Here is a 27,847-nt window from a genome sequence, read left to right as displayed (position 1 = left end):
AATACAGGCGGTATAGCGACCCAAGTGTTTTCCGCAATTAAATATGAATTTATGAAATGATAATCGTGTTTGTTTGTTTCTTCTTAGTTAAGGAGACGATATAAGGTTTAAGAGAAAAGTCAGTTTTAGGTGCTAAATTAAACTAAAATGAGTTTCACTTGATTTTTCGAGATATTTACTGAAATAATAGCAAACAGTGCAGACCATGGTCCATCGTCGGATACCCACGATTGACAAACATGTTACATAACATGCATGTTAATGGTTCGGCCGTGGGTATCCGACGATGACCATGGTCAGACTTCTCACTGGCTGATATTGGTCGGCACTTGTCGCACGGATAGAATCATGTGTCGCAAGCAGGCTCTCGATTCATGTGTTTCTTTTAAATCACAGTTGGATATTCATCTAAAATAGACCATACGAATCATAAAACATTTGAGTTCTGATTTTTAAAAATATATCAACAATTCCATCAACATATGAACTTTTATATATGCCTTAACAAATTTTTCAACTCATATATGTTATAATTATGACATTATTAGTAAAAGCTGTGAAATACCTTATATTTAATTAATTTATACGATAGTTGTGAACATATCATGTCCGTCAGGCACAAAATTCATTACAATAGAAAAAAAAACTCATCGCTTAAAAAATCTTTTAACTTTTTAATTATTTTTTTTCCCTTTTTGTATGTATGGGTCATTTGTAGGTAACATATTTGGATTAACCGTCAAAGCACGCGGAACTCTTCTGTAATGGATTCTTTGACAGGTAAAATTTTATTTACTTTTTAAAAATGCACGCGAGTAAGAGGGTGTGTGGCTTTTTTTTACTAGATGGTTGGAGACAAAACTTATTTCTTTAGCCTAACCGCGATGGCTACCTAGAAACCAAGCCAAGCGACCTAGACAAATCTAGCCACATTGGTGATGAGCACAAATCCATTATCTTTGACATTTTTTTGTCAATATAACCATTGGCAAGGCTTCATCTATGTAAATATTAGTAAGCATGCTAGGAGGCTGGCTTTACAAAATTTTGTTTAAAGCGACTCCACTTAAGTATTTTTAGTCTTTTTGTATGTTGTTTTGGTATGTTCGTTTTTGTTGTTGTTGTTGTTGTTGTTTTAGGGGGTTGTTGTTTGGTTTTAGTTTGTTTCTTTTTTTTCTCTCTTTGTTGTTTTTGTTGTTGTTGTTATATCTATTTTCAATCTAATTCTGAATATATTTCTGTATTATCTTATTGCATATTCATCTATATATATGTAGAGAGATAGGAATATGATCTAAGCGTTTGACAATTCATTAAAAAAATAATCTTCACCTTTAGTCCAATTTAAATTTACCATTTAAACATTATCGAGTACATTTATGCAAACGAAAGAACATTTACGTAGCACCAATTCTAATATCATATACATATTGCGAAGCAAAATATATGTACAAAAATAATAAGCGCAAAGATGTCAATATTCATGTGGTTACACTTGGAGCAAATGACCTCTACTGTAACCTATCTGTACTAAAATGATAGAAATTTTCTTAAATAAAACCCAAGTATCTTAAAAGCTGGCATGCGTAAATAGTTCGTAATATATAATTTTGTGAATAATCCGTCTCTATCAAGCGCACTTTTTTTCGTAGCGGGAATCGAACATGTTAATCTGTAAATGTATAATCTGTAAATTGTCTCGCGGAACTCCCCAGCCATTTCTCATTTCTGTTCCATAAAGACTCTTATTAAAGTCTCAGAGGCACGAAAACAATTCGGTACATGTGTTTAAAGAAAACTATACATGTATAAAAGGTGAAAATATGTACTTGTACATGTATATATTATCAGTTATAAAGATTTTGACAGGTTATATGATCGTATATATAAACGGTTGTTTGCAAATATAGCCTGAGCCGCAAAAGAGAAAAAAGTGAGATTTCCTCATGCATTGACAGCAGCCGTATATATAAAACTAAATAAACAACATGATTATGCAATGAAAAGCGATGTTACAAACGTGCAGTATTGTAAAAGATTTAGTATTTGTTTCAGTCGCCTGTTTGGTGCTGGTTATTGGCCTTGCTCAGAGAGAAGCCGCTGTGATACCGGATACTCCAAAAGAGTCGAGGCAGCTTGTCTACGACCTCGTTGTTGAAGAATCTGATGTAAGTTCGATCCTTATATTTTTTTTAAATCTTGTGTAGTTTTATTTGGCTTAAAATTTATTATTTTTATTGGGCGCCATGTGACAGATGTATGATTACTTACAGCATGTCGTTTTGTTATCGCTAATCAATTCAATCTTCATCATGTCTTGTTCGAAGTCAATGATACCTTTCTTAGTCAAAGAGACTTTAACATTCCATGCTGTATGTTTGAATTTATGATATTAAAGATGACGCTGACTGATAATATATATCTTGATAGCCTTCTTTGAACTAGGAATGAAGTTTATTTAAAAGACAGACTCGAAAGTATCCATTGAAGATACAGATAACTTTCAAACAGTACTTTTTGGCAGTTTGTAATTCAGTTGCATAGATTATAAGTTTGAGATACCCAGCGTTGGAGATATCCATTGTTGGAGAAACCCAGCCTTGGAGATATCAATTGTTGGAGAAACCCAGCCTTGGAGATATCGAGCAAAGACTTAATGTGTTTGAGTAATTAAACTAAGTAATGCTAACTTGTGATAATACATTAAACTGTCTCGGGATTTCTTTTTTGATTTGTAGTATATGTCAGTTTGATACTGGCTTATTATTTGAATTCTTTTATTTGCTTTTTGACGTGCACTTAATGTGTATAACATGTCATGTAACTCAGCAGCTATTTACTTTATTTACTAACATTCATAAATATTTGTGGTATGTAAGTATATCCATCGGTCGAATATTTTTATACTTTATCCATTCTTATTTCAGAATAGAAAAGTTGTTTATTGCTGAAAGTAAATGAAAATAATATAAGATAATATCTCCGTAGATTAGAAGTACTAAACTTGCCCGAGGATAATGTATAAAGTATGAAAGTTCATAACCGATATAATTTATTTTCAAAAGCGTAAATAGCGTATAATTTACCAATATAAACTTGAGATATGCTACAGATTTTTTTCTATGTACATCGTTTACGATTTATTATTTTATTTCAGTTCACAACTGGCGTACAAAATTCTGCAAAGAAAGGTATAACAACTAAACAACTCATCCTCGAGTTATTATTAAACTAATTTTGGTTAAACAACAAGTATACAGCTTTTTCCAAGTACAGTCTACGATTAAGTTTGCTAAGAAGTGTATATATAATATTATATTGTATTAAAGCAAACATCAAAATCCGCTGATCAGTCAATTCAGCCTTGATAAATATATAGAGAATATTTGTTTGTTTTGCATGTAAGATCGAAATATATTTCACAGGGTGAATACCTTATGTTATAATTTCACGAGAGGCGTAGTCACGAGTGAAAATATTAGAGCTGGTGATCATAAGTGAAATATTATTTGATCTTACATACGAAACATGAATTATTTTTTTATTTATTGTATGCTTGTATGCTTTTGTATGGTTATTAAGCCATTTTTACTGATTTTGTAAATTTTAACGAATAACGTTACATGTATTTTAAATGATATGTGCAGATATTCATGTGCAGATATTCATGTGCAGATGTTCATGTGCAGATATTCATGTGAAGATATTCATGTGCAGATATTCATGTGCAGATATTCATGTGCAGATATTCATGTGCAAATATTCATGTGCAGATATTTATGTGCAGATATTCATGTGCAGATATTCACGTGCAGATATTCAAGTGGAGATATTCATGTGCAGATATTTATGTGCTCCTCATAATCCAGCTCTATTTGCTCAGAAAAAGTGTATTTCTGACGTAATGTTAAATTCTTTTCATCCGCATTCAGATTTAGTCCGGCTTCTGTGAAAATTATATATTTTACAATTTCAAAGTGAAATCACTGTCCACTTAAAACATGTAATAAATGGTAGTATTTTTTCAACAAATGTTTGTATCTTTTTATAAATATATGGTAGTTGTTTAAAGTATTATGTACATGTATAGATCGTTGTGGCGTTCATTATACACTTACTATCACTGGTGTATTTCAAATGTTAATAATTCTTTTTAATGTACGCATAAATTTACCCATTTCATCCGAAACTGTCTATTGTCATTAAGCCTTTATACTACAAGCACATAAAGAAAGAGCTGAGTTCCCTGACTCGCTTATATATCAAACAAAATCATATCAGCATTGTGATTAACATACTTAGGCTATATTCCTTAAAACAGTAAAACCCCTTTATGATTGTTAAAATTTTCCCATAGCTTTTATTTTATTGCTTTTTTAAAATTTAAGGTGAAATTAATCTCTTTTAATGCTTTATTTCAGAAAAATTCTTTCCCCAATTTTGGGTTTCTTTTAAATAATTCTAGCGATTACAAATATTCGGGGGTTACTTTTTGTATACAACATACTTACGCTATGGGTACGAGAAAAAGTTTTTCATACGAAAAACCCTCATACGACATGAAAGGGTTTATACCATGACAATTGCCTTAAACGACTAAGCCCCTTATTGCTTATAAAATTCCCCAGAAAACCAGCTTTTTTAGCTATTTCAAAGCGCTCAATATATTCATGGTTTCTTTTTGTACATAAGGTAATTACGACTCTTAATCGCTTATATATCAAAGACTAGCTTGCTTTTCAAAGCGCTCCACATATCATGGTCACTTGTCTGTGTAAGATGTAAGAAGCTCCTATTTTCGCTTATAAATCAATGAAAACCAACTCAGGTGTTTAGCTATTCATAGTGAATCCTAAATTCATGTTCAAGCCTTAACATTTTGCATATTTCCTAGGAGGCTCGTTGGCGAAGAGAGTAAAAGGTGGCGACAAAGCGGCAGACTGGTCCATTATTTCACGAATAGAGAAAGGAAAACAGCATGTGTGTGCTGGTGTAATTCTTGGCAAGAACTGGATATTAACAGAAAAGAATTGTATTGATCAAAAGTAAGACCATTAGAATCATTTGTATGGCCTTAAATATGTAGCATATGTGCCACAAATAATGCAAATGTCTAATTTGTTACGACAGTGTTAATGCGTAATGGTCCTCCAAAAAATTCCTGATCCTAAGAAAAGTAGCGAATGTTGCTTCTGGGACATCACATGTTGAATCTTGTATTATCTTCTACTTGTTTTTTTTTTTTTTTTTTTTTTGTTGTTGTTGTTGTTGTTTTTTTTTTTGTTGTTGTTTGTTTTGTTTGTTAGTTTTTTTGTTGTTTTTTTGTTTTTTTTTTTTCTCTCTCTTACAGAAATTTAGATGCATTTAAAGTCGTCATTAGGCCAGCTGACTACAAAACTACACTGAAAGAAATAAAATACAATATTGAAACAGTTGTGGTAAGAGTTTGCTATCATAAACCCTCTGTTTGCTACAAAAATAGATAAAACATGTAAAGGTCCATCTTATGCTTTCTCTGAAACGTCATTGCATAATTCATAAATACTGATACATGTAATAAATGGTATATAGAATTTAAACACGAACTCATCCGAAAGCAACTACATTCTTTGTTTTCAAAAATGAATTATTAAGGGCACTTTATGCTTCAGCAACGAATAAACTTTTATTTCTTTCAACAGGACAAAAATGAAATGATTTCATCTAAATAATGATTTTGGGGCATGTTTGATGTTTGTTACCTGAAGAAAGTAGCGCTACATGTGATATTATTTCATGTATTTGTCATTCAAGAAGCAAATGTAAATGTAGTTTTTTAACGTCCATACAAAATACCAAATCACTATAACAGTAGTATTTGTCAAAAAAGCGGAAGAAAAAAATATGGTTCGAGTATCTGGCCAATGAGTAACTTATTTGGAAAGTACAAAAGTACACAAAATCCTGCTCTAAGATAACTCGGTTACTTGGAGTTAATGAACCTAAATCTTTCTTTCCTCCTCTGAGATAACAAACCGGAGAAAGTTAACTTTGGCTGATAACAATGTTTATGCTGTGTGCATCAAAATCTATTTGTCATATGATTTGACTATAAATTGTATTATCGTCATTTTGGAGATTCTTTTATGGTGTTTGATTTTGGGTAAAAATTTTTGGTTCATAGCGAAAACCCAAAAATATAATCGTTATCCCCTTTTTTGTTTGTCGCAAAGGAAACGCGTCAAACGACGCTTTTGTCGCACGGTCATCTTTTGGGCTTGTCGCAGCAAAGACGCCAGAGGGGCTTTTTGGGCACTTTTGGTTTTTTTCCGCACAAACACCCAAAAACCCGCGGCGCACGCACGTCGCCGAACAAAGCACACCAAACGGGTTTTGGTCCCCGGCTTGTGCAAAAGGCACGCCAAAAGGGTTTGTCGCACTGTCATTTTGTCGCTTTGACTAGAAAAAGCCCCCAAAAGGGCGTGTTGTCGCATTGTCCTCTTGTCGCTAGCGAAACGCGTCAAACGTCTCGTTGCCGCACTGTCACCTTGTCTTGTCGATAGCAAAGCACGCCAAAAGGCTTGTTGTCGCACTGTCATCTTGTCGCCCTGTCGCTTGGCTTATATATATACAAATAGCCAATCCTTCTATTTGAGACGAAAATGTGACATCGAGACAACACATCACACGACAACGCGCCGTTTTGTGTGTTTTGTTAGCGGCAATACTACAGTGCGGCAACGCGCCGTTTTGTGTGTTTTGTTAGCGGCAAGACGACAGTGCGGCAACGCGCCGTTTTGTGTGTTTTGTTAGCGGCAAGACGACAGTGCGGCAACGCGCCGTTTTGGGGTTTGTTAGGGGAAAAGACGACAGTGCGGCAACGCCCTTTTTTGTGGTTTTTTTAGCGGAAACAAACAGTCGGAAACGCGCCGTTCGGCGTTTTGGGACGTTTTTTCCTAACAAACATACCATATTCATTTCTTACTTCATGAAATAACCCGGAAGTGGATGGGGAGTGTACTTCAAGTTTAAAGGGCGAAATACCCAGCCATTTAAAGTTGATTTGTACCTCACCTAGTACAAAAACAGAAAAGAAGACCATTTTTCCTTGTGGAATCAATAAAGATAAATTAAGGGGAAAAAATATCTTTTAAGTTTGACAAAATCGAACAATATAAAAAAGGGTTTTTAAAAATGTATGTACTGTTAAACCGAAAAGGGTGAACATAAAAAAAATTTTTTTTTAAGAAAATGTTAAAAGGCCCTACCATTTTATGAAAATTCCGGGGAAAAAAAAAAATGAATAAAACAACAAGTTTAACGGGAAAAATACCCCTAGACCCCCCAAGACAAAACCAACAAATTTTCGCCCAGCAAAATTCCGACCACCCTGCGCACCGCGCAGCAAAATTAGAACCTTTGCGCTAAAAATTTTCTACTGACCGGGGTTTGAAGGGGAACCCCAAAATGGTTTTTTGATTAGAGCGGGGAATGCGGGGCTGGCTGGACCACCCTGGTCCAAACCCATTTTTTGGTTTTAAACATGGCGGGGCCATTTTTTATGGCAGACCCCACTTCGAAATTAATTTTTTTTTTGAAATTTTTTCTTTACAATTTATTTTTGAAAAATTTGAGATAGATATTAAAGAAACATTGAAAAATTTTAAAAGACATCATTAAATTAATTTTTCCACCTTAAAGGGAAAATTTAATAAGAAAATTAAAAATACAAAATTTTTTTTTCTCAAAAAAGGGTTTTGTAATTGGGGCCCAACCTACGGGAAAATCCTTTTTTCCCCGGCAACGGTTTTTAGCTTTTTAAAATCAATAACCAAAAATTCCCGGTTAAGTAAACATGTCCTCAATGTCCCGAAACGGTCCGTCCCTCCTCCATCCTCAAAAATTTAAAAACCCCGTCCCAAAACCCCCTCGGCCCTATCAAAAAAGTAAAAACCCAGAACTTTAAACCGGGGAATTTTTGCAAATTTTCAGTTTTTTTCGCGCAAATTTATTTTTCAGCGCAAAAAACCAATATGAATATATTGAATTTTTGGGTTTTTTATCAGCATTTTGTAATTTTTTTAGTTTAAATTTTTTAAACTTTGCAAAAATGGTTTTCCAAACAAATACCTGGTAAAACAAACTTTTTACCGTTATAAGCCGCCGTGCACTCCCCGGCGACAAAAATGCTCCCGTTCGCTTTTTTCAAAACGTAATTTAATAGTGGCGGTATTCAGCACAGCTGTGAATAACAGCAAAAAGTCCTACCCAAGAATTTTTTCCAAAATTAAGGGAAAAAAAGAAATAAGCAAAAAAAAAATCAATCTTGTTTTACTGTCTTGTACATTTTCTTAGATCAATCGCTATTTACGAAGGTCCATAAAAGTCTTTCAAGAGCTTCAAGGGGGCAAGACCAAACCTGTTTCCTAGCATGAAAGGGCAAACTTGCTTTAAGAAGAAACAAAGTAAATAAAAAAAAAAATAAATTTTTTTAAGTTTTTGGGGTAAAACATCAGCGGAAATAAATAAATTTTTAAAATTTTAATTCAATAAATCAGAAATAAAACTAATTTCAAATTCTTTAACAATACCAAAAACAAAAGACTGTTGAAGTAAAAAGAATCTTTTTATGACGGCTGAACACCGGCAAGAAATTTTACGATTGCAAAAGGCGGGGTATTTTTTTGATTGTATATTTTTTGCAGGTTTTTAATATGAAAAAAACATTAGGTAGGGATTTGAGGGTCCTGCAGGGTAAATCGAGAATTTATCTTAATTTCTATTAGAATCGCTTTTTTTTTTGGGGAGAAATGGTGAAATTTTTGTACCCAAAATGTTTTTTTTCACTTTTATTTGAATTTGTATTCTTTAAACCCCAACCTTTTAAATAAAAACAAAACTTTTTTTTATCAATTTTTTTTTTTTTTGGTTTTTCGGTCCGTAAATTTAAAAGCGATTTATTTTTTAAAAATAACTAGCAAAATGACCACCAAAACAAGCATTTGGGGGCCCCAAAAATTGGGTTTTGCTGCCCCCAAGGGTAAAGGGTTCGCATTTAAGCAAATGTTAAATCCGTTTCAAAAATAAAAAAAGTCTTCATTTTTTTTTATCCAAATTTTTAAACCGCTTTTTTTTTAAAATTGGCACAAGATCCCCCTTTAGGGGAAAAATTCAAAGCGCAAAAATTGGGTTGCACCCAAAAGTGGGGTAAGGGTAAAGGCAAAAGTTATAAAGTCAATTTTTCCTTCCGCAATAATTTTAAACCCCAAAGGTTTTTTTAAAAAAAATTTTTACACAATTTCCCTTTAAAAAAATAAAAAGGACTTTTTTTTGGTTTTTTCCCCAAAGGGTAAATTACACCCAAAAGGCAAATGTAAAACAACTTTCGCCCCCTAAAATTTTTTTTAAATTCTTTTTTTTTTTTAAAATATTTTTGCCCCCCCATTGCCATCTTTAACCCAAAATGTCAGACGCAATTTTTTAATTCTCCCCCCAAGGTCAAGGTCACACTTTACAGGTCAACTGTTAGAAGTCCTACATTCTCGTTTGTCCATAACATTTAAAACCCGCTGCAATGTTTTTAAAATCAACTTGGCAAATAATGATCACTATTGCGTAGAGCACAATAATCAAGTCAAACCCTCAATGATCCAGGTCACATTCAAAGGTCAAATGTAAAAAAAAATCTATCATGTCATGTCAAGCTCTATAACTTTTTAAAATGACAATTTATCTTCATTAATTATCATTATTAAATGTTATCATCATTATTTTATAATATTATTATTATTATTATTATTATTATTATTATTATTATTATTATTAATCATCATCATCATTCATAATCATTATTATTATTATTTTTTATATTATTTTATTATTATTATCATCATCACATCAATCATCATCATCATCAATCATCATCATTTTATTAATTATTATTACAGGTGGACCAGGGCTCTCCTATCCTGTGTCAGAAAAGAAAGTTGTACTTACGAGGACTTTATTCAGGGGGCAGTCAGTGCAAGAAAATTGGTGAAAACTTTCAAGTTACACAGCTGTCCTACTTCACAGACTCAATCTACAACGTAAACATTACTAACAACAGTATTCTGTTCTTGTAGAGTTTGTTGTTATTTCTTAAATATTATTATTTTATATACTTAGTTATACATAGAAAAAAGCATTTATGCCTATTTTTTTTTTAAAATGCGATTTTAGAGATATCAGTGTTTTATCCGAAGACTACACTGATGTGTTTTGTTTTTGACATGACGGGACTGAAAATATTTTTTTTGACATTACTGTTCCATTTGATGTTGGTCTTGATGTTGGAGAGGCAACCAATTTGAAAAAAAAATAGTCAAAACAGAGAAAGAGCATCGTCATATGCGTTATATGGTTGTAAGCGATTTCGTTGTATGTAGAGTTTACTGTATATAGATATATCGTGTTAGATGAATCGCTTGTTACTAAGTTAATAGTTTGTCTTTGTATAATTTAGGCAATGAAGGAATATAAAGACTCTGAAGAAGGAAATGGCGGAAAAGGTGGATCCGGTAAAGGTGGTAACATAGGTAATGGAGGCAAAAATGGAAACGGCAGCGGAAAAAACACAGGCGATGGCGGTAAAAATGGATCAGGGGGCGGAAAGAACACAGGCGATGGCGGTAAAAATGGATCAGGGGGCGGAAAGAACACAGGCGATGGCGGTAAAAATGGATCAGGGGGCGGAAATAACACAGGCGATGGCGGTAAAAATGGATCAGGGGGCGGAAAGAACACAGGCAACAATAATTCTGGAAGTAAAAATGAAACAAATGGAAATGGTAACGGTGAAGGCAACACAACAATTATTGTGATACCGCCATTCGGGGGCAACGGTGGAGGTTCCGTGAATACAGGGGATGATGGTAAATGAAAAGATCAATTAATTAATTAATCAATTAATTAATTAATTAATGAAAAAAGATAAACAGTATGCAATCCTTTTAGACCATAGATTGAATTTCTATATTTCTATACAGAATTTCACGCGCCGGGGTTAAGCAATTATGTCTATATATAATGTGTATATTTTAGATACTACTATATTTGGAATACTAAAATAAATATCTCATTGAGGGTGAACGAACATAATTTCCATCTTTGACAAGATGATGTCCTTTTTTACCTCTGTAACATGATGACTTTTATTTACTTACTTTTCCTCGACTCGCTTAATATTACATTCTCATATTTTCTTTCATGGAGGCAAGACGTCCATTTTGTGTCTCTTTTCAAACGTTAAATAAAAGAAGTGATTTGATTGGTCTTATTCGGATGTTAAAATTATAAAATGTATTTTTTTAACAGATTGCGGCCCACCACCTAGTGTAAAGAAAGGCACTGTTATTTTGGATGACCCAACTAACACACTAGTGGATGCCACTGCGTCTGTGAGATGTAGTGAAGGGTTTAATGCTAAAAGTGACACAATTAAATGTCTACCCAAACAGAAATGGCAAACTCCAAAATGCGTAGAGATCGGTAAGGACAAACATGGCATTCTATTTTTAACTCGACTATTCGAAGATATGGAACATTGAGCTGTTTTACTTGCCGAGGTGCCGGCGTCAAACTTAAGTCTAGTTTTAGCATTGGTATCTATAAAACTAGTGAAGGCCATAGGTTGAAACTTTTACACTTATTTCAGAGCAGAATATGTCACTCTAATGCCCATGGATTGAACATGGCTTTTGAAAGAATTATGGAACCTAGATATTCTAAATAATTCACACTCTAGTTCAACTGTTAAGCTCGGATAATAAGCAAACTCTAAGGTCATTGTCAATGTCACTGTTACTAAAAATAGAAAAAATCTTTTCCGGACAATAAGAATATATAGGAACGAGAAATTGTTATCAAGCTTGGTATACAATAAGCTTGTATGAAGAGCCTACTTGGGTTTGTTTTTTGACCCCCTGGGGTCAAGGTCACTGTTACTACAAATAGAAAAATGGTTTCCTGACAATAATATTAGTTAAGATTGAAATATTATAATCAGACTGGTTATTTAGCAACCATAAGTAACCTTATGTGGAAAACCCCGGTTTGGATTGCAAATGGAACCCCTAGGGTCACTGTTACTAAAATTGGAACTGGTTTTCGGATAAGAGTTAGGATCCAGATATTATTTTTCAAAATTAGTATAAAGTAAGCTTTTATGAAGACCGTTGTTTGGGATTGTAATTAATTGAAATAATTCTTGTACATAGTTCAACTTCATAAATTATAGCTTGAGTTCAAATTTTGCTTAACACCACTTACTTTTCAAAAGGTCAAGGTTGCTGGGGAGTTATTAATCACCTTAGTGTTAGCTCTAGTATTTTTGTAGTAGTCTTTTATCATTTTAAAGCTTAAGTATTTTTCAGTTTTAATGATATATCACTTATGTAAATGAAATGGTAACATTCGGTAAGTTATAAAGTAAGGTGTATCACCCGCATAAATATCACAAAATTGATGAAAAACAGCGTAAAACAACAAACAAACAATATCGAGTCAACAGTCAAATACAAATTGTATCATGCTGATGCTGTTTTACTACAAAGCACACATTCAATGTAAATCATATTGAAGTGGCGGATTTGACTGGTTAATGCTACGAGGAGAGAGGCCAGGGCTATAAGCAGGATGTAGTAAAACCTCAATTCTCTGCTTTGAATCAAGGCTGACCGGTGCGCAGGTGCATTATCATGGAGTAATTTGATCCTGCCACGTTGGCCTTGAAGTGGCCTTAATCACCTTTATTTCAAAACTTTTATTTCAAAGATTGTGGACCGGTACCAGATATGGAAAAGGGGAAGGTAGTTCTGGATGAGTCAAGTATAACGACCATTGGTGCCACGGCTACAGTCGTTTGTGACTCGGGATTTAGGACAAAAAATCCTTCGATCAAATGTTCATCAGATGGTCAATGGGAGATACCTGTCTGCAAGAAAATATGTGAGTTGAGCTAATATTAAATTTGTAAACATTTTACATAATGATGAATTGTCTATTTTTCGTACAAACTAACAACAGATTTTTATATCCAACATCTCAAATTGTTTGCGATTACCTGAATTACTTTTCAATAAAATTGACAAAGAAAACAGAATCCCTAGAGAAAGCCCAAAACGATTAAACGAAAAATGTTGCATGCACGGTTTGATTGGCGTGTTCATGGACGGTACTGGAATGTGCAAGTTAGCGTCCACGCCCCCTAGCACCGGCTTATGCAGAATTCAACATTCAACCAGAAGCAGACCGAATTTTATTTTTTCCGCATAAATAAATTGTGAATTATGATAGAGTAACCGCTATACCCGTATAAATTGTGAATTATGATAGCGTAACCGTTATACCCGTATAAATTGTGAATTATGATAGCGTAACCGTTATACCCGTATAAATTGTGAATAATGATAGATTAACCGTTATACCCGTATATTTAAAAAAAGGTCTGATGCTTTAAACATTTAAGATTGACCAAAAATGATAATAATTATTACCAGTTTGTAATGCTGTGCCTGATGTTGACAACGGACAAGCTGAGTTAGATAATCCACTTGAACGAGGAGTATTTGCCTCGGCTACAGTACAATGTGATTTGGGTTTTGAGAAGAAGAAAGATTTCATACTTTGTCTGAAAACTGGAGATTGGGAGGACGGAGCCTGTTTAAAGATAGGTATGACTTTATCTTACATTAGATATAAAATTACATTACACTATTACACTATATTATGTACATTAAAGGGACATTATGCTCATTTTTTCGATGTCAAAATGAGTATATATGTAGCCTTATTTACGTTTCAAATACACATTTTATAGTATTTACACAGAAAAAACTTGCTGGGACCTTTAAAAACCGACTTTTATGATTACTTTGATATTATACCATTCATTTGCCCGAGTATCCCTTTAAATTAGGAATTGACTTTTACAATGGTGATTGGCCAATAATTGATGATGAAAAACGTTTATGAGACAATGCAGAATATCGACCTTAATTATAACAAGGCTGCTCTACTCTTCATAAAAGATTAAACGTTATTGGTTGACATTTATAGGAATTTCATTGGCGATATTGATATAAAATTGACACTAGTATTGCAAAATATTGAGTTATTTTGATTTTACCTGTCCTCTGACCATTTACATTTGGATGAGCATAATGGCACTTTAAATCCTTAGTAAAAAACATAAGTAATAAGTAAGTGTTTTTTCCTAACAATACAGTAAGTAATACGTTAGTAATTTACGTAAGCGTTTCAAGAAATCTAAGTGACATTATGCTCATTTTTGTTGTCAATTTCAGCTGAATTAGCAAAATTAATGTAGACTTATTATTAAATCCATCAATTCACACACTATATATCCTTTGGTGGGCTTAATGTCACTTAACTGAAATGCCTTTCACCCAGAGGTGATTTCATAATTTACTTATAAAATTGTATTTTTCAATTTTATAAAGATTGTGGCGAGAAACCTGATGTAGAAAACGGCGATGTTGATTTGGATGACCAAAGTAACACGTTTCTGGATGCCACCGCTTCAGTCACATGCAACGTAGGCTACAAATCTAAGTATGGCATTATAAAATGTCTGCCGAACCATCAATGGGAAGTTCCCGAATGTATTGAAAACGGTGAGGAAAATAGGGGAAGGGGCTATATATTTGTCATTTTCAAACTTTGAATAAATTGTTTATTTTATTTTTTTTAATTTTTTTTGTCGTTTTTAGTCAATTATGCTTTTAATAATGATATTACTTTTCCGATCTTCATCAGATATTCTATTTTTCCGATCTTCATCAGATATCCCATTATTTGTACTATCCTCATCAGTTATTCCGTTATTTTTCCGGTCTTCATCTGATATTCCAATATTTTTTTCCTATCTTCAGCAGATATTTCATTATATTTCTTATCTTCATCAGATATTTCTATATTATTTTTTCCGATCTTCGTCAGATATTCCATTATTTTTTCTGTCTTCATCAGATATTCCAAGTATTTCACTTAAAAGTTGGTGATATTCAAATAACTTCTGTTTAAATGTACTTTTTGAAATTTGATTTAACATTGACAAGAAAAGTTATCACACAGGAAAAGAAGTAAACTATCTAAACGTTGAAATTTTGAATATCCTAGTATGTGGCCCTTTACCGGAGATCAAAAACGGCAGCGTGGTACTAGATGATCCAAACAATAATCGCATTGGAGCTACTGCCAAAGTTGATTGTGACAGTGGTTTCATTAAAGAGAAAAGATTCGTAACATGTCAACTGAATGGCGAGTGGGAAACAAGCTCGTGCACTCCAAAAGGTACAGTTATCATACATGTATCAACTTCAATTGCAAATATGTGAAAAGAGAAAATAATTTCATAAATTCACAGCAGCAGTGTATATACTATATAGTTTATAAAAAAGGCCTTGATTATCCAGTGTAAAGCGAGGTTACAAACGTGCAAAACTAATAAGAAACAATAAACATTTTGTTGTGGTCGGGTTTTTGTTTGTTATAAAACTTGACATGATGTCCTGTCACATATCTTATATATTCTGTTGAAGATTGTGGACCGTTACCTGATATGGACAAAGGCACTGTTGCCCTTGATGACGAAAGTAAAACGACATTTGGGGCCACGGCTTCGGTCAAATGTTACTTTGGATTTAGACCTGTAACTTCGCCGATCAAATGTTCGTCCAGTGGCAAATGGGAGGACCCTTACTGCAAGAAAATATGTAAGCGTGATTGATTTCATCATATTAATTGAACTCAATTATTTTCATGTTTAAGGCCTATATTCAAATAATGTAATTTCATACCTCTTTTAGTAACGAAAGAGTTTTGTGACATTGAAACATGTATTAAAAACAGTTATCAATGTTTGTTTGACAGCCTCTATGTGGAGTATAAAAATAATTTATTATACATTGTGTGAAATGTGGGTAAAACATTGAATATTTATCTTTAGCTCGACTGTTATATCTATATTATAGGGAGAGTTATCCTACTCACGTCTACGTCACACTTTTGGTTAATTTTTTCGTACCACCCCACTTAATTCTTATACCCTTTGAAGTATTGCTTTGAAACTTTGTATACTTGTTAGTGAACATCATCCCCACTTCCAGGCAAGAGGACATAGCTTTGTTATAGATTTTGGCAAGAGTATGTCCCTTTTTGTCTTAGAATTCCGGTTAAGTTTTTTATACTACCACACTTATTTCCTATACCTTTTGAGGTATTGCTTTTAAACTTTGCGTTCTTGTAATTGACCATCAACCCCACTGATAAAAGTCAAGCGTGCTGTCTTACGAAGATCTCTTGTTACTAATTCTCATTTGAAAGTTTTCCGTACTTACATGTATTTCAGTAGAGATTGTCTGTTTTGCATGCTTATTGATGTTCGTATATATACATGTAGATCATATAATTCTTACTGAATTAAAATAAAAGTTTGTAGTGAAATACCTCATGTTGAAAACGGGAAAGCTGTACTGGATAATCCTCTTGAACGAGCAATATACGCCTCAGCTACTGTGCTTCACTGTGACATTGGTTACGAAAAGAAAAAAGATTATATCCTATGTCTGTCAAGCGGAGAATGGGACACCGGGGCTTGTGTAAAGAAAGGTATGTGATTAACTAATTACATTGTAATAAAAAAAACTTCATAAACAATTAGGGGGAAGCAATATCTTTGACTTAAGGATTACGTTCGTTTGTTTGTTTGTTTGTTTGTTTCATTTTACGCCTTTTCCCCAACATTATTTTAGTCATATAGGCGAGTAGTTTCCTAAAGCCTCGGTCTCACTTACTCCCGGCAGAGCCCAGGACCATCCCGGTAAGTTACCGGGATGATCCGGGACGATCCGGGATGAAATTATTGTTGCGGTCACACTTACCCCGGCAGCACTACGGTAGTTCCCTACTAACCACCCAGGATGCGCTCCGGATCATCCAGGCAGAGCCCAGGTGAAGCTTCGGTTCATGCCGGTGCCCCGGTCGTTCCCGGATGACGCCGGAAGAGCCCCGGTTGACCCAGGCAGAGCCCCGGTCGATCCAGGCAGAGCCCCGGCAGAGCCCAGGACGATCCAGGCAGAGCCCCGGTTGAACCCCGGTGGATTGAAAACGCCCGAAAATGATAACTTTGATACATAGTTTTTATTTAATATAATATCTATTGTTCCAGAATAGTAATTCATGATGATTTTCTGAAAAATCCTTATGCCATACTGGATAGAAGGGAAATGGGAAGGCTTTTAATACAAACAAGTTCAATCATCACAAATTGTCCTTATTTTTTTGAAATGATCCGGGCTTTGCCGGGGCTCTACCGGGGCTCTACCGGGATCAACCGTAGCTCTACCTTTATCCTCCGGGGCTCTGCCTGTAGTTACCGGGGCTCTGCCGGCATATACCGGGGCTCTACCGTAGCTCTACCAGCTATATTATACCCCGGATCATCCCCGGTTTGTGCAGGCAGAGCTACGGTGCTTTCCCGGTATCACCCCGGTCGTTCCCGGCAGAGCTAAGGATGATGCCGGCAAAGCTATACCTTCCCGGATCATCCCGGACCACCCCGGTGATATTAAATATTTTATTCCATCCGGGGTCGAATGCCAGATGTTCCCGGATCATCCCGGATCATCCAGGACGTTGCCGGCAGAGTTACGGATGTACCCCGGTTGCTCCCGGTCGTTCCAGGATCACCCCGGACGTCTACCGGGGCTCTGCCGGGGCTCTGCCGGGATGTAAGTGAGACTGTAGCTTAACCATCGTTCCTGGAGAATTACACCAGTACTAGACTACCTTCCTCCGCGCTAAACTACCAAAGCATCTCCCCGGAATCGAACCCACGCAAGAGAGGTAACTGAATTAGAAGTCATCGACTCTAACCCCTCGACCACGGAGGTGGACTTAAGGACTACAGGCACTGATGAGCATGTATGGTGGTCACCATTTTGGCATTTCCTAAACTGATATGACGTCACAGCGAAAAAACACCCTCACACGTGACAAAATTTTGCCATTTTGTTTGTCGTTGACATCAAACTTTTTGCCCCTTAACCACTGCGGACTTTAGATTGTTTTATGTGAGCAATCCAGCTAGCTTACAGCACGTCGGGTTCAGGGAAGAGGACATAGCTTTGTTATATATTTCGGCAAAAGTATATCCCTTTTTTGTCTTAGAATTTCAGTCGTCCTTCACCAGTAAAGTTTGAAAGTTGGCAATATGATCTTTACAGTAAATGAAACGTAAAGCCCAACCAAAAATAAAGATAAGCTCAAAGTATAAGTATAAATTATTTAGAGATATCTCTATTTCAAATTACACATTAAATTTCTATCACCTGTATAGCTCATTGTTTTGTATTTTGTTATACAGATATTGTAGTTAACGCCTGTGATTTCGAGTCCGGAGATTCTCCCATGTGTGGGTGGCGAACGGTTCTTGGTTCTGATAACTACATTTGGACACGTCACAGTGGCAAGGCTGATACCCCGTCAACTGGACCCGATTCCGACCACACAACTGGCAAGTGTAAGTGCACATGAACTGTATGATATTAACTTCCGCAAAATCATTATTATTCGCGAAGCACTTATATAAATGGTTTTCGTGGGCTCAATGACTAAGATCCAAGGAAATTTCATTTTGTATCCTCTAAGATAATTCTGAATTACATTTTTTTTTGCATTCTACTTTTTTGCAAGAGTACAACGTTTAATCTGTCATTACAAATATTGCAATATGATCATTTCGATCAATTAATTTGAGAAGTGTTAAAATTAGAATTTCACATTCATAACAGATGACCCTGTTTTTCATGCCAAAAGTGGTAAAGATATCATAATCATATTTGTATAACTGCAAATAGGCGATGTAAATGGTTACTTTTGTTTGTTTTTTTAACCTAAAAACACAATTTGAAAGTATAGCGCCATAGCGCCTATTTATAATAATTCTAATTGTTGCACTTAAATTTTATCTCAACTTACAGACTGGGGCCATTACCTTTACCTAGATGCAAACTCGGGAAAAAATGGTGAGATTGCAAAAGTTCGGCTGGGCCCAATATCTGGAGAAATCAAATACTGTTTTTCGTTTTGGTATCACGTGTATGGTGAAAGTATAAATTATTTGGCCATCACTATAAAGGTTTGTGGAGTGTTTACAATATTACTTTAATATACGTATTGTTTGTTAATATTGACCTGAGACTGATTAATTTTCGGAGGTTTTTCGGTAATTTCCGTATTTAAATATGAAGGGTTTCAAGTCAGTTCGTCAGAATACGATGGTCACTTCTTCGTAATGTTTCGAATATTGTTAACATTTTTGAAGATATTGATAAAATGTTACTGCTTAGCAAAATATTATAGATGTATAAAATCAATACTAGATGGCTACATGTATTTGAAATGTCTTACTAAGTACTTGTCCATTTGTTTTTCAAATATTATAAAAATGGGTAATTTAAGCAGACGATGGAAAACGTAAAAAAGAACGCCTGAAACCGAGTCTTGTCATATAGCGCGAATTTCAACAAGCGGGTGCGATGTTCAGTGAGCAAATCCCTCGCTAAATTCGTGATGTATCGCAGCTGGCTAGAATGAAGGTATATGACGTCATGATTTCTTTATTTGAAATGTTCAAGGATATCATTACCAAGGAACACAGAGAACTTGCTCGTATAGAAGGTGACCAAGGTAACAAATGGCACAAGGTCATGATTCCTATCCAATCCAAACAAGTTCCTAACGAGTTCAGTATTACTGTAGAGGGTAGTCGAGGTAAAGGAGTGACGTCAGATTATGCCATTGATGATTTGATTCTCTCAAAAGGATCATGTGGAGGTAAACAATAAGCATCTTTAAAAAGTGGACTGGTCCGCATTTTCCATGATCATGTCAATTTTACTTCTTCTTTTTGTTATTTTTTAATCTGTTGAACCTCAGTGGAGTCCCTTTAAAGGTGAAATAGATACAGGTACTCGAAGAAACGTTGATTTTATAATGTTGCTAGGTGACTGGTGATACACTCACCTAAATACGAAATTAATTGAATAAGTCTTTCTGAGCGAAAAAAATAAAAGACTAGAAAATAAAGTTACTTTGAATCATTATCATGATTCTTCCCTGACCTTGTCATATTATGCTGTTCGAATATCCTTTATAAGTTGTTCAGTATGTTTAAAGCAAAGTTTAAAAGAAATTGTCCAACTTTTTTTTTCACATAGACATTTTCTATATTAAGCATAACACACATACTTTTCATTGGGAAATTCTGAATATAGAGCGTTACACATATTTTTCCTCAAGAATTTTTCGATATTGAACGTAACACATAGTTTTACTCCAGAAATTCTCGATATGGAGAACGTAACACATACTTTTCATAAAGGAAACCTCGATATGGAGCGTAACACATACTTTTCATAAAGAAAACCTCGATATGGAGCGTTACACATACTTTTCATAAAGAAAACCTCGATAGTGAGAACATAACACTTACTTTTCATAAAGAAAACCTCCATATGAAGAACGTAACACTTGCTTTTCATTAAGAAAACCTCCATATGGAGAACGTAACACTTACTTTTCATAAAGAAACCCTCCATATGGAGAACGTAACACTTACTTTTCATAAAAAAACCTCCATATGAAGAACGTAACACTTACTTTTCATTAAGAAAACCTCCATATGGAGAACGTAACACTTACTTATCATAAAAAACCTCCATACGGAGAACGTAACACTTACTTTTCGTTAAGAAATTCTTGATATGGCGTAAATCCGGTATTTTTCGCGATGTTTTAATTTTCGCTATTATTCGCGAATCGGCCGCGTCGCGAATTCATGATGCCGCGTAAATTTTATAACATAACATACATTATATACATACATTATAAAAAATAAATCTGATGATATTTTTTTTCGAATTGTGATAAAGTGAATACATTTTAATGAAATCAATAACTGAATGCAAATAATTAATATGTGTAATGTTTTATATACATCATAATAAAGATATGAAGGTTAAAGATATTTCCCATTCATTTTTCCTCATGAATACAAGCATGTAAAACACAAAAAGAGACAATATCCGCAAATTGTGCACTTTACAGACAAATGTGAACACATATTGTTTAGATGACAATTGATTTACGGTAAAACAGTGATCAACAGGCAATTTTCATACGGTAGATTAAGTATTATAAACAAGTATATAACACCTTCTTACAAACATTTAACGTTTTATCAAATACGTTATTTGCAAACAAAAAACAAATTTGACAAATGATAAATAAAACGTTCATAAAAAGTCAATTACAATTTTGAATATAAAATAAATAAATAAAAACCGTCTCTTATTAACACCATTACCATTTACCTTGCATAAGAGCGACATAGTATAAGACAACTTCAACCTACCCTGTTATATTAAGGAAATAAAATTTAAATAATCGCGAATATAAATTTCTGACCCTGCCATCGCGAATTCATGAATGCGCGAAATAATCCGGGGGTAGGTTTTTTGCGAAATAAAGATCACGCGAATATAAAGTGATTTACAGTATTTTTTCATTAATAAATTCTGGATATGGAGCATAACACATATGTACTCATTATTTTTAACAGATTGTGAAGATTTACCGAAAGTGGCACGTGGTGACGTAAAGCTTGTTGACCGTTCGGAAACTGAGATTGGAGCTAAAGCCAAAGTCACGTGTGACAAGGGATACGAACCGGAGAAAGCCACTATTCAATGTCTTATTAGCGGTAAATGGGAAAAACCATACTGTTCTCCACCAGGTAAAATAAACATCATGGTATATATAGTTATCGTGTAAGATTATAAATATACATATTATACTTTTAAAAAAAATGCATTCATTTAAAATAAGAAACTTTAACGTTTGCGTCATACACTTGTCAACATAGTTTATCATTTTATAAGGGCTGATCCAGGATTATCCGGAATTTATTTATAATTCTGACAAATTTATGTTTTCTTCATTTAATCAATATATGTTAGCATGTCTGTGCTTAAAATATTATACGCATAAAACGTTTAATTGTTATAATTCTTTTATAGTTGTAAATAGACTGTATTACCCATTAACAAAGTGTTTGTTATTAGCTTATGGCCTTCAGTGTACCCGTTTATATACTATGACATGACGTGAACGCTGAAGATAACCCCGTAGGGAAAGTCCACCAATAATCGTGCCAGGCATCTGACACGCTCGTATTTATTCATCGAACATGCCATGAAGTAAAGTGAAGCATACCTTGATAAAACTATATGTAATCTGTTGATAAGCCAAGGATGGGCAAATAAAAATCTTATTACGAACATAAACTACCTAATAGTTTCCGACAGGTAAAAATGTCGGCACTTGGCCGCCATATCGCCATATGACCTTTATGAACCCATGTGCCTCTTTTACTTTTTTTCAAGATATTGAAAAGGGTGATGTTCTGACTTTTATATTCAATAAAATCATATTTAAGTACTAAAAAATTAATGAAAATAGATAAAAACATTATCTTGAATAAAAAATATCGAAATCATGTCAACAAAAAGACCTGTAAAATGCCACTTTGGGAAGAAATTATACCGTGGTTGTTAAGAGATAGTTGCTGTGCAGAGGGGTCGCTCTGCAGAGGTGAAACTGTATAAGAAAATAGATATGTCATTTTTATTTGAAATTGCGATCTTTGGCGTGTCGCTATAGGGTAATATTAAATCGCTATATTTGTCAGTTCAAGATAGCAGATTTTATCTGTACCTGTTTATGTATATGTAAGTGCTTAAGATATTTTAAGAAATTAAAACCGTTTTTGGCAGATTGTGGTACGGTACCGGACGTGTATTACGGAAGTGTTAAATTAGAAGTTAGAACAGACTCGACACTCGGGGCTGCCGCTGTCGTTAACTGTAACTATGGCTATACGGCCGAGAATGAGAAAATAACTTGCCAAGCCAATGGTAAATGGGAAGCCCCTAGATGTATTAAAGTATGTAAGTATTCACTGAAGTACCTTTATATAAGGCACGCCGTTACTGTCTATTGTTCCCTGCGGTCTGGAGACCGCAGGGTATTGGTACGCTTTTTTTTTTTTTTTTTTTAATGCGTTTATTTAAGGTCGCCGCCGGAAAGCCCATATGGGCGACCGTACACTCAAGTCGGGCCATCCTAGAGCGTTCTGCCGAGATTTTTTCGTCGATTTTTTCCAGCTTTATTGGTGGAGGAAGACCCCAAGTGTCCCTTCGGGCATTATTTCAGGCACGAGCGGGCACCTGGGTAGAACCACCGACCTTCCGTAAGCCAGCTGGATGGCTTCCTCACATGAAAGATTTCGACCCAAGTGAGGATCGAACCTACAGCGGTGAGGGACCTGTGATCTCAAGTCAACGACCTTAACCACTCGGCCACGGAGGCCCCTGTTTTTAGGGTATTGGTACGCGTTTAACTTTTGAGGCATGGAGGAGCACGTGACCTGTTTTCGGTACATGGAGGAGCATGTGATCTGTAAACCGTACACGATTGGTTAATTGACCTTTTCGAAAACCTGGCTAAATACCGTTTGTCGGTACGTTACGGAATAACCTCTAGGGAATTAGTCAGAATTACACCTAATTAAGAACAAAAACTATTACGTGATATTTCTAATTTTCTATAATTATTTTACCGTTTAAGGTGGAAAAACTTGAATGATGTATTTGAAAATTATCATTGTATCTCAAATTTTACAAACAATAAATTGTTTATACTGAAAATCTACAAAATTAAAATATTCGTAGTGGCATCTGCCATAATAAATAGAGATATTTTCTGCGTAAACTTGTGTGTTTACTTTATTTTATTTTTTTGCTTGGAATTATTCATAAAATGGTAGGCTTATTTAATCATTTTCTTAAAAAGAAATAATTGTTTTATGTTCGACCTTCTCCGGTCATCAACGGTCACCAGTTTCCAAAGACCTTCTTCTATTTTGATCGATTATTGTCAACTATATTCCTAATACAAACGTTTATTTATTCCCCTCTCCCAAAACAATGTTGAAAATAGTTAAATGAAATATCTTTATATCATTCCCCGCAGGAAACCATTTTACTTGTAACTAGTTAGCTCGTCTTTTTCGATTATATTATGATAGCTGCGGCGTCGTTGTCGTCGTGTAGCTCATACATTTATTAGCTAACCATGACACGGTGTAGTTGTTGGACAAGGGGCATAATTCTGGAAGTAATATTTTAGAGTTATGCCACTTTATAACTTAGATTTTTTACCAGTAAAAAGTTAGAACTTCATTTTAAACAGTTAAAACTTCATTTTATATAAATGTAGTTAAAACTTCACACGAAAGGTTAAATTAGTAATACAGTATAAGCTTCCTAAAATTCTCATAATTGACCAATATAACTTTTCAACTCGGCGATTTTATTTGGTTCAGATTGCAGCGACAAACCTAAAATAATTGGTGGGCGCGTGCAACTTGATGATGATAATGACGTCAGTGTGGGTGCTACGGCCACAGTCCTTGTCTGTAACCTCGGATACAAACTTAACAAGGACAAAATATCGTGTTTAGGTACCGGGGAATGGGATAACTCCGGTTGTGTTTTGCTAGGTAAAATTTGGTTTCTTTTTCCTACAAGTATATTTTATTCTAGCTATTTGGTTTCTTTTATCAACAAGTATATTTCATCCAAGCTAATAAGTACACGTAACCTCTGACATAGAAAAGAAAATCGTGATTTCGTGTTAACCCTTTATTTCGAAATGATTTCGAGACAAAAAATCAAGATAAAAGAGTTTGTAAATTTGAAGGATATATTTTTCCATATTCTATATATATTATGAATTTATTCTTTACTATTATTATAATTTATAATCACTACAGTAAGTAATTAAACGAGTCACACTTCTGCTGGCGGCTACATAATCTACACATGAGACCCAGTGCAGACCAATAGCAGCCGGCATGCCCGTGCTGTCTTGACATGATCTGCACTGTTTGCTATTCAGTCATAAAATATTTTTAAATTATCCCTAAAATTGATGAATGGTTCAGTCCAGACTGAAAGATGGACAAGTCCATATAAGAAATTAAGCATGGTAAGGATTAAAGATTCCAAATTTTATTTTAAAAAATAAAGTAGAGCTCTACAAGAAAAAAATTAAATAGAAATATATCTCGAATTTTATACAACATGGAGTTTTCTTTTACTACTTTATTTAAAGATAATCTAGTTTTGGCTTGCGATTTTGAATACCACGAAGAGCCGACGTGTAATTGGAGGTCCGAGGGTCTGGAGAGGTACACTTGGACGCGGCATCACAAGGACACGGATACGTGGCATACAGGCCCGGAATCGGACCACACGACAGGACATTGTAAGACATCTAAAAAGATGATAAATTATTTGTTTCGTTGACTGAATCAAACTTTAACTTTTGAAAAACAAAATTGCTCAAATGAGACATTACAACTGGCCTATATAATTATATAATTTTAGAAACGCTTATTTGAATTTGCTTTGTTTTTAACTATGTACGGCAAATTATTGGTTATATCTAATATAATGTATTTATAATAATAATGCTATAGTTTTAAGTTAAATGTCGACGGCTCATACTCTAACTTAAATAACACTGGCTCTTAGTTAAATAACGCTGGTTCTCAGATAAATAACGCCGGTTTTCAGTTAAGTAACGCTGGTTCTGAGTTAAATAACGCTGGATCTCAGTTAAATAACGCTGGTTTTTAGTTATATAACGCTAGTTCTTTGTTAAATTACGCTGTTTTTAGTTAAATAATGCTTGTTTTTAGTTAAATAACGATGGTTCTTAGTTAAATAACGCTGACTCTAAGTTATATTACACTGGTTCTTTCTTTCTTACTTCAATAACGTTTAATTATTCTTAGGTAATTCACGCTGACTAAGTTGAATAAAGCTGGTTCGTAGTTAAATAACGTTCACTTGGTTGTTTGTGATAACAGTGATACAAAACACTGGCTTTAAGTTAAATAACGCTGGTTCTTTGTTTAATAACGCTGGTTTTTAGTTAAAGTAAAATAACGCTGGTTGTATGTCACATGAAACTGACTTTAGTTACACTGTAACTCTGGCGGTAATTTCAATTGAGAAACTTTTATACAGCAATTATAATAGTTTTTGTCAGATTAGACTGCATTTTTCATGAAAATGTGGTAAAATAAAGGGAAAAATAGAGGTTTTTACAACAGCTATATATTAAACATGTATATTGTTATTTTTTTACGTTAAAGATTGGGGACAGTATTTGCTGTTGGAGGCGAACCCACCTGCCAAAAGCGGCGACGTCGCTAAATTCTATATAGACGTTCCCGGGGACCAACATTACTGTCTTCAATTCTGGTACCATATGTATGGATCTAACATTAAATACATGTCAGTATTTATTGAGGTATGTATTTTCTGCAATTAACCCCAATTGTAACTTCTCGGCTCTTATGAGCAGCTTTAATTTGTGAACGACATGATTTGACATTTTCAGATCTTACTCCAGTTGTTTTGCACTTTGTTTCATGTGTTTTTTTTCCACAAAATTTACTAGCATAGATCTACTTTATCAGTAAATCTCAGACTTTTATTTACAGGAATCTACATCAAAGACAGTCACAGAAATAAAACGTATTAAAGGTAACCAAGGCGATAAATGGAAACAGCTCATGTTAGATATCCGTGGCAAACCTATAGACAACGCATTTTCAGTGGGTATACAGTGCGAGAGAGGCTCTGGATTGAAGAGTGACTACGCCATTGATGACGTCATTTTAACAAAGGGGTTATGCAAAGGTACTGCATTTTTACGGCAATAAGATTTTTCTATATGTCGATTTATATTTTTATTTTGGCAATAAGTACAGTTACATTGAATTAGTATTTTGTGTGGGGGTCAGAATACTACTTTATTTACATTTTGTTATCTTCATGATAAAATAGAGAGAAATATAGGATCCTTAAAGAACGCACAAAACGACGAAAGTGAAAATGTTGCAGGTTCGGTTTGATTGAGCCTGTTTATGGACGGTAATGGAAAGTGCAAGTTACCGTCACCGGCTTAAGCAGTTATTTCATATATATCGCTACTTTCTCCACGTAACAAACATCACACATTCTTTAAAACCATTATAAAATTCATGTTTGTCGTTTCCAAAGAAGTAAAAATGTATTTGTTTCTTGAAGCATAATGTACCTTTAAGCTCATTTGTCAAGAATACATACACGCTTATTAGAACAACGTTCGGGTCCCAGTTCATGACCTATCCAGTTCAAGTGTCGTGTTGTAAGAAACACGGTCGTGACCGCAGTAGAACTTAAACCCATTACATGTATCCATAGGTTGTTCAACACGCACACGACAGCCAGTTTGATACCGTACACTACCTAACCGGGCGCTCTTATCGGCGCGCGCGAAACACGTACCGTATTTTTGTCAATAATATTTCACTAAAATTACTCTTTTTTCTGTTGGTTTTTTTTTCAGTGTACAACTTGTTAAACTGAGCCAATGATGGAATGCGTAACTGTGTGATTTAGTTACATTTTTCCTTTTAAAAAGGAGCTGAGGGCAACGTGGAACGTTTTACAGTTTTAACACTTTTTTACTTTGTTTTCCGATATGGCAAAATACACAAATTGTTTAATCTGACCATTTAATCGTTTTATTCTGCATTGTTTAACAATTTAATTGTTTTTAATCTGGTGATGCTTATCAATAATTTGTTTATTTTAGCACAGTTTAACATTAATATTTTTTACTCTGA

At 34.5% G+C, this 27,847-nt stretch overlaps 1 protein-coding gene across 1 annotated transcript; it reads left to right on the top strand.

The window, feature by feature from the left end:
- The first annotated feature begins 666 nt into the window (after nucleotides 1-666).
- On the top strand, nucleotides 667-27,847 carry LOC132713378 (sushi, von Willebrand factor type A, EGF and pentraxin domain-containing protein 1-like). The gene is made up of 24 exons (XM_060695947.1): nucleotides 667-780; nucleotides 2,056-2,168; nucleotides 3,158-3,191; nucleotides 4,895-5,045; nucleotides 5,351-5,438; nucleotides 9,927-10,067; nucleotides 10,484-10,892; nucleotides 11,335-11,508; nucleotides 12,793-12,966; nucleotides 13,518-13,691; nucleotides 14,481-14,654; nucleotides 15,160-15,333; nucleotides 15,582-15,755; nucleotides 16,474-16,650; nucleotides 18,407-18,562; nucleotides 19,023-19,180; nucleotides 19,680-19,878; nucleotides 21,665-21,838; nucleotides 22,878-23,051; nucleotides 24,488-24,664; nucleotides 25,279-25,431; nucleotides 26,327-26,484; nucleotides 26,678-26,876; nucleotides 27,568-27,847. Exons 1-24 carry the CDS (start codon nucleotides 765-767, stop codon nucleotides 27,585-27,587), a joined length of 3,741 nt encoding a protein of 1,246 aa, XP_060551930.1. The 5' UTR covers nucleotides 667-764; the 3' UTR covers nucleotides 27,588-27,847.

The sequence above is a fragment of the Ruditapes philippinarum genome, unplaced genomic scaffold (genome assembly GCF_026571515.1).
Source record: "Ruditapes philippinarum isolate M1 unplaced genomic scaffold, ASM2657151v2 ctg1982_1_1_1_1, whole genome shotgun sequence".
Taxonomy (NCBI): Eukaryota; Metazoa; Mollusca; class Bivalvia; order Venerida; family Veneridae; genus Ruditapes; species Ruditapes philippinarum.
This window is presented reverse-complemented; position numbering and strand designations above follow the sequence as displayed.

Excerpts from the sequence above, each read along its gene's own strand:
- LOC132713378 (XM_060695947.1), top strand. Across the intron at positions 10,068-10,483 it reads TCACAGACTCAATCTACAAC|GCAATGAAGGAATATAAAGA; the intron begins GTAAACATTACT and ends TGTATAATTTAG. Across the intron at positions 16,651-18,406 it reads CGGGGCTTGTGTAAAGAAAG|ATATTGTAGTTAACGCCTGT; the intron begins GTATGTGATTAA and ends TTTGTTATACAG.